This window comes from Lupinus angustifolius, chromosome LG11 (assembly GCF_001865875.1).
Source record: "Lupinus angustifolius cultivar Tanjil chromosome LG11, LupAngTanjil_v1.0, whole genome shotgun sequence".
Lineage (NCBI taxonomy): Eukaryota > Viridiplantae > Streptophyta > Magnoliopsida > Fabales > Fabaceae > Lupinus > Lupinus angustifolius.
In genome coordinates, this window is record NC_032019.1 from 7,685,067 (window position 1) to 7,696,927 (window position 11,861).

The following is an 11,861-nucleotide window of genomic DNA, read 5'->3' on the forward strand; positions in this document are numbered from 1 at the left end:
AATAAGAGAAAAGTATATTCAGAAATATCTCAGTATATTTCATAATTTATTAATCTTTTTTCATTCTTTTTATAAACTCAGTTTCCAAAGGAACTCGAAAAAGGTGTAGATTGAACATCAAACTAAATAAAATTTAATTAAAAGCACATTTAAAATCACAAAAAATTAGACATATTTGTACATTCAAATCAATAAAATTTATATTGAAAAGTAGAACATCCAATTAAAATCACAACAATTAAGCATGAAAGGCGCCACTAGATGTGTTAACCCATTAAACCTTCTCTCTTTTTATGAAAGATGGTAATTGGTGACACTAAATACCTGAATAAAAATGTATTATGAACAACTGTTCTGGATAATTTCGAAACAGTTTAGTTTAAATGATGCAAAGTACTATATTTACCAAAACGTTATAAAAAAATACACTTTCTAGAAAAGTTGTAAAAAAAAAAAGAGCCCCAATTGATTATATAAACAAGATATTCATGTGAAGAACTCACAAAACAATTTATTGAGTGAGGCCCCCTCCATTTTCTTGGTCATTACATACCTTCATGTGTCTCTTGCTTTGCAATTAATAATACTTTCACTTCTTTCCCTAATGTCAAATCATCAACCCCATCATTTTTCTCTCTTCACTTTCTTTCTAACCTCAAGTTTCTCTTCACCCTCCCCTGCATCTCTCTGTTTCAGAAATGAAGATTTCTTTATCTTCAACCACTATGAACATTTTCATCTTCATCTTCCTCTTTCTCTTCTTCTTTACTTCAACCAATTCCAGAGTTCAAACTCATGCTCTTCCACCAAAAAATCCCTCAAGAAATAGCCATAATAATCTTCCTTATTGTGATTCTTTCTCTAGAAAAAACCCACGTTCTTTGTGCATTGAACTTCAGAAACTGCACCATAAATTGCATGGTGCAGTTCCACCCTCAAAGGAGATTGGGATTGATACAAGATATGGTGCAGAGAAGAGGCTAGTTCCTTCTGGCCCAAACCCACTACACAATTGATTGTACCAATTCCAAAGCCATCAAATTTCACTTTAACTACCAATACCCCTAGGTATATTTATTCTGCATGTACCACTTAAATAGTTCAATTTCATCACACATTTCTCAGTATCATGGTTTAAAATTGTGGTCACAATGCAATTATAATGAGACTATGAAAATTGTAATATTGCATATTACTTCTTTCTTTATGGGTACCCTTCATCAAGTTTTTGCATACCCACCATGCAAAAGAGAATATTATTTATACATCAATGGCTAGAGTTACCATGGCATGCAGAAAGAGACACCTTAGAAGTGAATGGCTCCTCAAACTTTACAAACCGAGATTAATATGTTACTTTGTGATAGGTTCTATATGTTCTACCTTTATTTTCTTTGTTACCAAACATTGTATATTATTGAATTAAGCTTTATTTCCCTTTTTTTTGGTAACTTTTCCCTTAGTGGTGGGAAATCTCCATTTCCATGCTTGTTTTTGGTTATTCTGTGTTGCAATTAGAACCAAACAGTTTATGTGTATGAGAGAGGGTAGAGAACATTGTAGAAAGGAAGACCTGAATCTAAAAACAAGCATGGAAATGGTCCTTTTTTGGGGCATCTTTGAAGAGAATATGGTTGGAGGTAGAACTCAGAAGGACCCCATGAGTTTCATTAATATGGAGCCACCAAAGGACAAGGACATATCTATTTATGGGTGTTGCTTTGTTTCTGGGGTCAAGATGGGCTCATTCTTAGGACTATGTCAGCAACATTTTTTAAGAAGTTTAAATATTCCACTATACTTCATAGTTTGTATTTGACTTAATTAATGGAATTATTGCTTTTGTTATATTTATATCATATTATATGGAGCTAGGATTTTCTAAGTACTATTCCGACATGTCATATTAAAAAATTAGAGCTAACTTTTTATATTTAAATTAAATTAATTAAAAATATATAAATTTATCATTTTCCTCACATTCCAATAAGAAACATTCACTTCTTTTAAAAATAAATTAAAAAATTATCAAAATCTTTAATAATATGATTATTTCTCATTAATAATAGATAATGACTAAGGATAACAATTTAACTTGAATATGTAAATATCCTTTCAAACTCAACCTAAATTTAACATGAAAAATGATTTTGGATTCAAAAGAAATTCCCATTTGAATTGTATTGTCTTAGATTATGGTGTGGCAGCCATCATAAATGATTTTTCCCACGGTATAATATCATTACACATAAAAGGGATATAAGTGTCAATATATGTTACATTTTGTTCACTTTTACACACTGTTCGCCTCTCTATAACAATGGTTGTACCTATGTAACAATTAAATATAACACAACAAATATTTCCTATATTTTTCTTCTCCCCTTTCTCTCTCAAAAAACACAGAAAGTTAGCGATTTAATAACGATCACATAGTTTCAGTCTTTCGAGAGAAATCAAATGGCATTAAATAAGAGCGGTTGTTTGCGTGAAATAAATGAGTTTACACTTCTAGGAGTAATTTTTTTACCCACTTAAACAAAGGTCAACATAAAAGTAACAAGAAAGAAAAAAAAAGAAGAAGCCAGTAGTGCCATTTTAACCGCCTAAATAGAGAGTAATACTCCTACCCAAGTTGTATTTTGTAATTTTAATGTTAACATTGTAATTTCAATAAAAAATAAATATCATAAATATTATTGTTTTTTGATTTTTTAATGTATTTTTTATAACTCGCGTCTCCGGTAATGAAGAGAAGTCTATCTCATAAAAATTCATAATACTTGATTGCAACTAAAATAAATGAGTAACACCTATTTTCATCTATCAAATAAATGAGTAACACTTATTACTAACTATATTGTAAAATTTGTAAGGATCATAGTACGAATTCACATCATCAATGCATTATTCCCATATTTTTATATTAACATTCATATTTATTGTTTGAGTGGTGTAAAATGTTACGGGACTTTTAAAGTGAAATGTTTGATTTTTGGGAGTAATATTTGTTAGGAAAGATAACTATAAACCTCAAAAGATATTAGTTCCTTGCCATAAAAAGGTGATACCCTTAGTAGTACAAAAAAATATATTTATTGTTTGAGTAATACTCATTTCAGATATTCATGTTTTTTACATTACCAAATTAGGGAGTGCGATTTTGGAGGAGAATAACATGAATGATTTTGAAAATCATTACCCTTATTTGAGAGTTTAATGAATGAGAATAGAAGGTTTGAGAGGCCCTGCAAAATCGTTCATGATAAAATACCTAAATATTTTTAGTAATATTATATAATCATATATTATTTTTCATTTATTATTATTAATTAAATTTTTAAAAGGAAAATAAAAATTATTTTTACATTATATTAATTTAATCTCCCTATTAAATTTCGTACTCCCAAACAAAAAATTGTCTTGATTTTCTTTTCTCTTCATCCCTTCCTAACCCTTTGATCATTATCATTTTCTTTCCTCATAATTCTTAAACAAAGCCAAAAAAAATTAATTTAACCAATATTTAAAAAAGATTGAGATCATTTTAGGTTTTCAATATTTGAAGACTAGAGTAGTAAAATCGAAAAACTATTTAATCATATTCTTCTTACTTAAAAATAAACTAAAACACTTGGAATCTAAAGTCTTTTGTAAATAATTAAACAAATGAGCACAATAAATAATAATAACAATAAACTAATCATCATATTACTCTCAGTGCCCAGGAGTATTAATAAATTTTCACTTTCCACTTATAATAGTTGATACCGCGTTCCCTGAGTTTCTCCACTTCAATTAATCCCATCACCTCTTTCTCACTCAAATCTTATATCACCAAAATCTAAATCACAGAAAGAACCATTTCACTCTCAAATAACACTTCAGATCTACAACAACTATCATAAAAGAACTACAGATTGTGACTGATTACAACGTTTTCCTCAAAATGGCGCAGATACCCATTATTCTACTCTCCTTCATCTTCATTTGTACCCTATCAATTTCCAATCTTGCACACTCCAAGACCCTAAAGCGTGACGGTAACATTAACACCCAAAACTAGTGTCGGTTCGGTTCCTTTTATTGTTTTTTCACATGATAATTGGTTTTGCAGTGAAAGCATTGAATGAGATCAAAGCTAGTTTAGGATGGAGAGTGGTGTATGCTTGGGTTGGTGATGATCCGTGTGGAGATGGAGATCTACCACCTTGGTCTGGTGTTACTTGTTCTACTATGGGTGATTATCGTGTTGTCACTGAACTGTAAGATTCTTATATCTCACTGTTCTTCATTTTTTGTTTTTTTTTCTTCTGTTTTTGTTTTATGGGATTTTCGGTTTGTTTTCTTTGTCTAGTGGGTAAATAACTAACTTACCGGTATGCTGAAGCCCTAAGTAGAAATTCATGAAAACAGTTATTTTTGTCATACACTAGAATTCTGACATGCTAGTTAGGTAAAAGAACCAATTTCCTGACATGCTAATAGTTAGGGGGAAAAACAGTTTTCGGGTACAATCAAGCTCCCCTGAAAAGAGATTCATCATAACAGTTTTCTTGGTACATGTGAAAAGAAGGTGAGCCTTAGTGACCAAGAGGTCACAATTTCAAATCTTGGAAACACACGTTTTACTTGTGGGGTAAGGCTGTATACACCTACCCTCTCAAGACACGACAAAGTCTCGTACACTGGATCGCACACGTGAATAATACGATTAATTGATTTCATTGTTATGCTATTTATTAAAAAGAGTGAAAAGAGAAAAGAAAGCATTTTGAGTTTGAAGTGCAGTTATGTCCAAAAGATGAGGAGTGAGTGAGATTGGTGTAACCAGAACAAAATTGTAACATACACACACTTATACGCAAGTTCAGTTTTCAGTTGGATTACAACTGAATCCACCTCTCTTTTTGTGTACATGTTTTGATTATTCCAACTGGTTTTGTCTAGTTACATGAAGCAGGTGTGAGAAATGTATGTTAGAAAGTGATGTCTAGTTAAATATTTCCTAACTGGATTTTTGCCTTTTTATTTGCAGTGAGGTGTATGCGGTGTCCATTGTGGGGCCTTTTCCTACTGCTGTGACAAGCTTATTGGATCTTACACGGCTGTAAGTATCTTGATTAACGTATGTTACATATTGATCAAACAAATGATTTGAGGAACGTGTGTTGTTACGTGATACCTATGGTTGTATTGAACTTGAATGATAGAGGTGGCAATATGGGAAGTTAAATGTGTATGTTATTCAATTAGTTTTACAGAATCACCTATGATTTTAATCGGTTGGCAAATGTATACATAACGGAAGGTTGGGTTCCTAGTTTACAGTAGCATGCTGGAGTAGTTGTTGTGGTAGCCTTGAATTTAGTCTGTGTGTGATGTATGATTGAAGTCCAAGAACTTTGTTTACTGTGATGACTTTTAATGTGCATGTATAACTGTGAGTGGTTTGACACGAGAGATATAGAACCTATGTGTGTCAGCACAACATTTGTGCTAGCTAAAATGATTAAACTTGATTGGTTTATCAATGATAAAACTTAAGATGGGAAGTTAAGCTTTACATGCTAAGATGATATCTTATTCACTTATAGTTTATCCGCCTTTGGTATTTTTTGTTCATTTTAAATTACAAATGCATAAAATTTAAGTATTTCCATTTTCCACTCACCTTCTAGTTCTTATGAATTGAATTACTGTCTCTACTTATGGCAGGGATCTCCATAATAACAAGTTGACAGGGCCTATTCCTCCTCAAATTGGGCGATTGAAGCATCTTAGAATACTGTATACTTACCTAATCCCTCTCTGTTTTTGGTTACTCTCTGCATTTTGTTTTTATATGTTTATTTGATATGATGTGTTGTTGCATTAAAATGTTGCACTTTGCTGTATCATAATCCTATTATCTCTCTATAACATGGACACATTTTTTTCTTGTATTCATAGCTATTGGTGATTTATGAGTATTATGCTTTTTCCATTTCTCTATGCAATAAATTGTTGATTTTATGATGCTTTTGGTTCTATCATTTAGAATATGTGGTTCATTATTGGTCTTTGTTTCCTTTCAGAAATTTGAGGTGGAACAAACTACAGGATGCAATTCCTCCAGAAATTGGTGATCTTAAAAGTTTAACACATCTGTGAGTAATTTTTACCTTCCTGTTAACTTTGGACTTGTTAGTTTTTCTTCCCCCATTTTTATTTAATGTACTATATACCATGTCCTTTTGCAGGCACCTAAGCTTCAATAATTTCAAGGGAGAAATCCCCAGGGAGTTAGCAAATCTTCCAGACCTTCGCTACCTTTATCTTCATGAAAACCGTTTAACTGGAAGAATACCACCAGAATTGGGCACTCTACAAAACCTTCGACACTTGTAATGTTCAAATCCTTTTAAGAATCTTCAACTACCAAGTCATCTATAAATATCTCATGCTAATTGTGTTGCATGATCATACTGTTATATTTACAGGGATGTTGGTAACAATCATTTGGTAGGCACCATAAGAGAACTCATTCGTATTGAAGGTTGCTTTCCAGCACTTCGCAATCTGTAAGTTCTTGCTGCTGAATTGTTTTCCTCTAGATGATAATGCAGTTGTCTCTAACTATTAACAAAACTTTGTTCTGATTGCCAGATATCTTAACAATAATTATTTCACTGGAGGAATACCCACACAACTTGCTAACTTATCTAGTCTTGAAATCTTGTGAGTATTGCTTTTCCTTCTTTCCGTCTGAAACACCTATTCCTCTTCCACCTGTCTCTGTGTGCATATGAAAGCATTTGTAAACAATAATGTTTCTGTTTCAACATCTATCTATTATTCCTTGGAATTTCTATAACTGTTGAATTTTTTATTTTTATTTTTGTGGGAGACAGATATCTGTCCCACAACAAAATGGCAGGCGTCATACCATCCGGTGTTGCTCATATTCCTAAATTAACGTACTTGTAAGTTTTCCTTTCAGACCAATTATTTGATAGTTTACTCATGGTTGTCAAGTCAAACTTGCGAGTTTATCTATTTAAAAAAAAAAATATATCAACATAACATATATAGCCAATCATACATCAATAATACATTAACATATATGTTACAGTAATACATTAATAAAGGCGAGCATGAGATAAAGGGTGCTAGGTAGAGGATGACCAAGTAGAGATGAGACTGGGAGAGAAGACAATAGCAAAGTCTAGAGAGAAGGTGAAGCGGAGAGCTTTGTGAATTTGAATTTTATTGAAGCCCTAAGTTCATATTGGTTGAGGGGTATTTTTTATGGATAGTAATGAAATATCATAATTTTAGGTGTTTTGGTCATTAAACACCGTTTTGGGTGTTTAGAGAATGTAATTTGAGTGGGTGAGAGAATTTGTAAACTCGGTGGTGAGGTCACGAGTTTACCCGAGTCCACCCGACCTGAGGTCATTCATGTGATTTTCCATGTTAGTTGACTTGGTTCCACCAGTTAAAATGTTATGAGTTTATGAGTTAACACTAGAGTTTATCAACAATAGTTTGCTGGACTAGCTGTTAAAGTATACTTTCAAACTTTAAATAGAATTAGCAGTTAATTGGAATGTTCCTTCCATCATAAGAAAGAAAGCGTTGTGCCCTCTGCTAATTAGGCTGACAAATATATTCTTACATACTTGCAAGAAATGTTTGGCATCTTTCTGTAGTGTTTTGTCAACTTTTTTCAATCTTTATTGCAGGTATCTGGATCACAACCAGTTTTCAGGGAGAATTCCAGACCACTTTTATAAGCATCCATTTCTAAAAGAAATGTGAGTTTCTGACAAAGTTGAGTAAATCACGCGTTTATCTTGTCCATTGAACTGAGTAATCATTCGCTCTTTGCAGGTATATTGAAGGAAATGCCTTCCGTCCCGGTGTCAAGCCCGTTGGTTTTCACAAAATGCTTGAAGTTTCTGATTCAGACTTCCTTGTTTAATGAAACTTAAAATATTTTTTTCAGGGAGTATCCATGTATAATTATTTATACTATAGTTCCACTGAATAACTAAATGAAATAGCCAAAAAGGTAATCCAATTTTTGTTTAATCTGTATTGTCCTCATCAATAATCACTAGTTTTAAGTCTGCTATTTCAAGTCTAGAAGTTGATTGTGTTATAGATAGTTTTTTTGGACTCTTGTGGTGCCTATGATGCAAGGGACAGCACTGAACAATTTAAGTTTAATGGACAAAGTTTCTAATCTGTATTGTCCTCATCAATAATCACTAGTTTTAAGTGTGCTACTTCAAGTCTATAAGGAGATTATTATTTAGTATTGAAGTCAATTTGAAAATCAAACATGTGACAATTTTGTGATGTGATGTCTTTATCTTTTAACAAATCAAATGCAACCTTGCTTCTAATTTTAAAAGTTGTCAAAGATTACTTCAAACGAGACAGTTAAATAAATGTTGGAGTCACCTTCAAAATACTAAAGATTTGATGCTTTTTCATTTGAATATATATTTTTACTTTTTTAGATTACTTAACTTTTTTCAATGTTTAATGTGTATGTCTTGGAGCTTGTTGAGAAACTATAATCAGTGAGGGAATGAAGGGGTGACTTCATACTTGTGTATTTTCATTTTTTTTAGCTAAGAACTTAGAATCTTATGTGACTTTCAGCTATGTTTTACATACATTTTAGAATAAAACATAAAAAAGTACAGCTTTCTAATATGAAAAAAAGATATTCCGATGTTCAACAAGAAGGCCTGTGTGACTTTCTAACTTTTTTGTTACAGAGATACTTGATGTGTTATGGATTAATACTGCACTAGTGCTGAGATTCCCTTCAATAAGTGCATGTAATGCCATTAGAAATTCAATGAGTGTGTGTTAGTATAGAGGCTCCCTTCAATATTGCATTGCATGCATCCAATCCTTGCTTTGGTACATAAAATTCATTAGGATTGATGAGTGCACAAGAGAAGTTAAGGCTGAGAACTACAAGTAAAGATTAGTCCAAAATATGACATTACTATACCATTTTCATTAAGATACAAGTTTTACAACAAAGTTCGTTTTACAAGTTTACTGTCGCAGAGGTAAAAAAAGAAGTTCCTGCTCCTCCTAATATAAATTTTTTAGCCAGACACAATTGGTACTAAATGGATTTTTTGAGCATGTTCATATGGTTCAATTCTTGATCAAGGACTAGTCTCTCACTCTCTTAATGTCAACTAGGTATATCCTTGGTGCACACACTCCTTATGGAATCTGACAAGCAATTGGATTTAAAACATCAAAAGAATGCAGGGTAACCTAAAATTGAAATAAAAAAAATGTTGATATTAAAACTGAAAAAATAAGCTGATAATTTCATGTACCAGAGAAAGGTAAATACTGAATTTAACTGCAGAAGCATAATGAATCTGTTAACTTGACTAGTTGATTATGATTAGTTCACACTTTTGTATTTGATTTTTAAAGTTCCAAGTTGGTCTATTCCCTGCCTTAAACGACCTTATGAATATTCACTTTGAAATGGATAATGGACCATTAGTCAAGTGGTAGTTGTTGAACCTTGAATTGTCTAATGATTCTAGTCTAACTGCATATGCATTTTCTCCAAAACTGAGTATATATCTTCCATTAGAGGATGCACTTTTTCACCAGCAATAAACTCATTCACAACTCCATCAATCTCCACTGAGCTGCAACCAGGTGTTTTGTCTGCCCCTTTGTTTTTCATCATATCCCTCACCCTTCTAGCATCACTGTGTTTTTCAGATGCAGCATATAAATTAGAAAGTAAAACATAGACCCCACTGTGATTCTCTAATTGCAAGAGTCTTTCAGCTGCAAATTCAGCCAGTTGAGCTTGACCGTGATTGCAGCATGCACTCAGAAATGCCCTCCAAGCCAATGTCTCTTCAGAGCCATTGCTTGAACTTGTTATTCTTCTTATTACAGCCATAGCTTCTTCAAAGAGACTAGCTCGACTTAGTAAGTCGACTATACAACCGTAATGCTCACTCTTAGGCTCGATTTTATACACACTACACATTTTCTCTAACAACTGAAGACCTTCATATGCCATTCCTGAATGACTACAAGCAGTAAATACAGCTATGAATGTTATATCATCAGGCTCAATCCCTGCTTTTTCCATATCTGAGAACAGCTTGAGTGCACTTGTTCCATTTCCATGCATTGCCATTCCAGAAATCATAGCATTCCAACACACAATGTCTCTCTCCGGCATCAAGTCAAATAATGCTTTAGCCAACTTCAAGTGCCCACATTTAGCATACATGTCTAGTATGCTAGTACTCAAACGAACGCTCAATGGAATTCTTGCTTGATTCAAATATCTATGGATCCAAATGCCAATATCCAAAGCCCCCAGATGAGCGCAAGCAGAAAAAATGCTTACAAGTATAGACTCATCAGGAACTATATCAGTTAACTGCATCAAATGAAACATATAAAGACCCTCTTTGAAGCAATTATTTTGCACATAACCAGAAATCATGGCACCCCATATTCCCCTATCCTTCTCAGGTGCTTCATCAAAGAAAAATCTTGCCGAATTAACATCACCAACTTTTGCATATCCTGATATCATCACAGTCCAAGACACCACACTTAAGCTAGGAATTTCATCAAACACCTGTCTTGCGTCTACCATATTCCCACACACAGAATACATTGTCATCAAACTATTACCCACGTAGATATCAAACACAAGACCCAATTTTGAACTATACCCATGAATCATTTTCCCCAAAGAACAACTTTGAAGAGCTGCACAGGCCTTCAACACATAAGGGGTGGTGTAGTTATCAGGGCTCAACCCATTCTGAACCACCTTGGTAAACAAGTGAATGGTGTTTGTGAATTTACCATTGAGAAGAAAAGCCTTGAAGATGGTGTTGCATATGCAAATTGTGGGGTTTTGAATTTGATCAAACACTTTGCATGCATAGGTTAAACTTCCCTTATGTGGGTGTGAACAAAAAGCTAGAACCCTGCTGAGAGCAAAGGTATTGGTGTCAAGTCCAGTGATGAATACTTGAGCATGTGCTTGTTTAAGGTGCTTCATGTTTTTGCATTTCTCTAATAGTATTAGGCATCTCTTTCTGCAACTTGACATTGGAAGCAAATGCATTCAAATATGCCACATCCATAAACATCAATAAATCATCTATAAACTATGTTACATATACACAACTAGTCTCTACAACACTCAAAGACACCACTTTCTCTCTCCAAAAGGTAGATGTCCATGGTGTCCACGTGAATTGTATAAATTATGAGAAAAAATATAAATACCCATAATGTATGAGTAATCAAAGTTTAAAGGCTATGACATAATAATTGTGTATAAATCTTAAGTATTTTATGCTTGTCTTCTAATCTTTTTAGATGGGTTTTTAACTAGTGTAAAAATAAAATTGAAAGGGTTAAAAAAAGATGTAAAAATGATTTTATTTGTTGTGAATATGGGTTGAAGAAGCTAAATCGTATATTAGAGTTCTTGGTCAAGCTCCCCTACCACTATCGCAACAATACTCCTATGGTTAATGGATTTTACATATTGGTTTGGTAACAAGGCAGAAAAGTCAGCCAAAGCCTCTAAATGCATAATTAATATAAAAATTATATATTAGTTCTGGGAAAAAAATCGACAAGAGTTGGTTCCTTAATGTAAGAGGTATTAGATCCCCAAATATTATAAGCCAACTGATAAGGTTTGATCCACACTTATTTGTAGGGGTAGGGGTAGCTATGCTCCTAAAAAGAAGTTCATCCCTCATTCGGAAAAAATGATCATAAATACACCTTTATAAGAATAGAAAATGGAAAATGATATATATATATATATA

General features: G+C 32.9%; 2 protein-coding genes and 1 long non-coding RNA gene across 3 annotated transcripts; 2 read left to right on the plus strand and 1 right to left on the minus strand.

Moving 5' to 3' along the window:
* Positions 496-1,854, plus strand: LOC109359541. The gene is made up of 2 exons (XR_002109071.1): positions 496-1,068; positions 1,464-1,854. It is a non-coding gene; the product is annotated as an uncharacterized LOC109359541 (long non-coding RNA).
* LOC109361318 (probable leucine-rich repeat receptor-like protein kinase At1g35710) lies at positions 3,750-8,116 on the plus strand. The gene is made up of 11 exons (XM_019606761.1): positions 3,750-4,043; positions 4,118-4,265; positions 5,039-5,110; positions 5,719-5,790; positions 6,078-6,149; positions 6,243-6,386; positions 6,483-6,563; positions 6,649-6,720; positions 6,894-6,965; positions 7,728-7,799; positions 7,876-8,116. The coding sequence occupies exons 1-11, from the start codon at positions 3,950-3,952 to the stop codon at positions 7,964-7,966; spliced, it is 990 nt and encodes a 329-aa protein (XP_019462306.1). The 5' UTR covers positions 3,750-3,949; the 3' UTR covers positions 7,967-8,116.
* LOC109359430 (pentatricopeptide repeat-containing protein At2g20540-like) lies at positions 9,264-11,242 on the minus strand. The gene has a single exon (XM_019604090.1). The coding sequence runs from the start codon at positions 11,141-11,143 to the stop codon at positions 9,575-9,577; it is 1,569 nt and encodes a 522-aa protein (XP_019459635.1). The 5' UTR covers positions 11,144-11,242; the 3' UTR covers positions 9,264-9,574.

Excerpts from the sequence above, each read along its gene's own strand:
- LOC109361318 (XM_019606761.1), top strand. The coding sequence starts at position 3,950 with ATGGCGCAGATACCCATTATTCTACTCTCCTTCATCTTCATTTGTACC. Across the intron at positions 5,111-5,718 it reads TTATTGGATCTTACACGGCT|GGATCTCCATAATAACAAGT; the intron begins GTAAGTATCTTG and ends TACTTATGGCAG. Across the intron at positions 6,966-7,727 it reads ATTCCTAAATTAACGTACTT|GTATCTGGATCACAACCAGT; the intron begins GTAAGTTTTCCT and ends TCTTTATTGCAG.
- LOC109359430 (XM_019604090.1), bottom strand. The coding sequence starts at position 11,143 with ATGCATTTGCTTCCAATGTCAAGTTGCAGAAAGAGATGCCTAATACTA.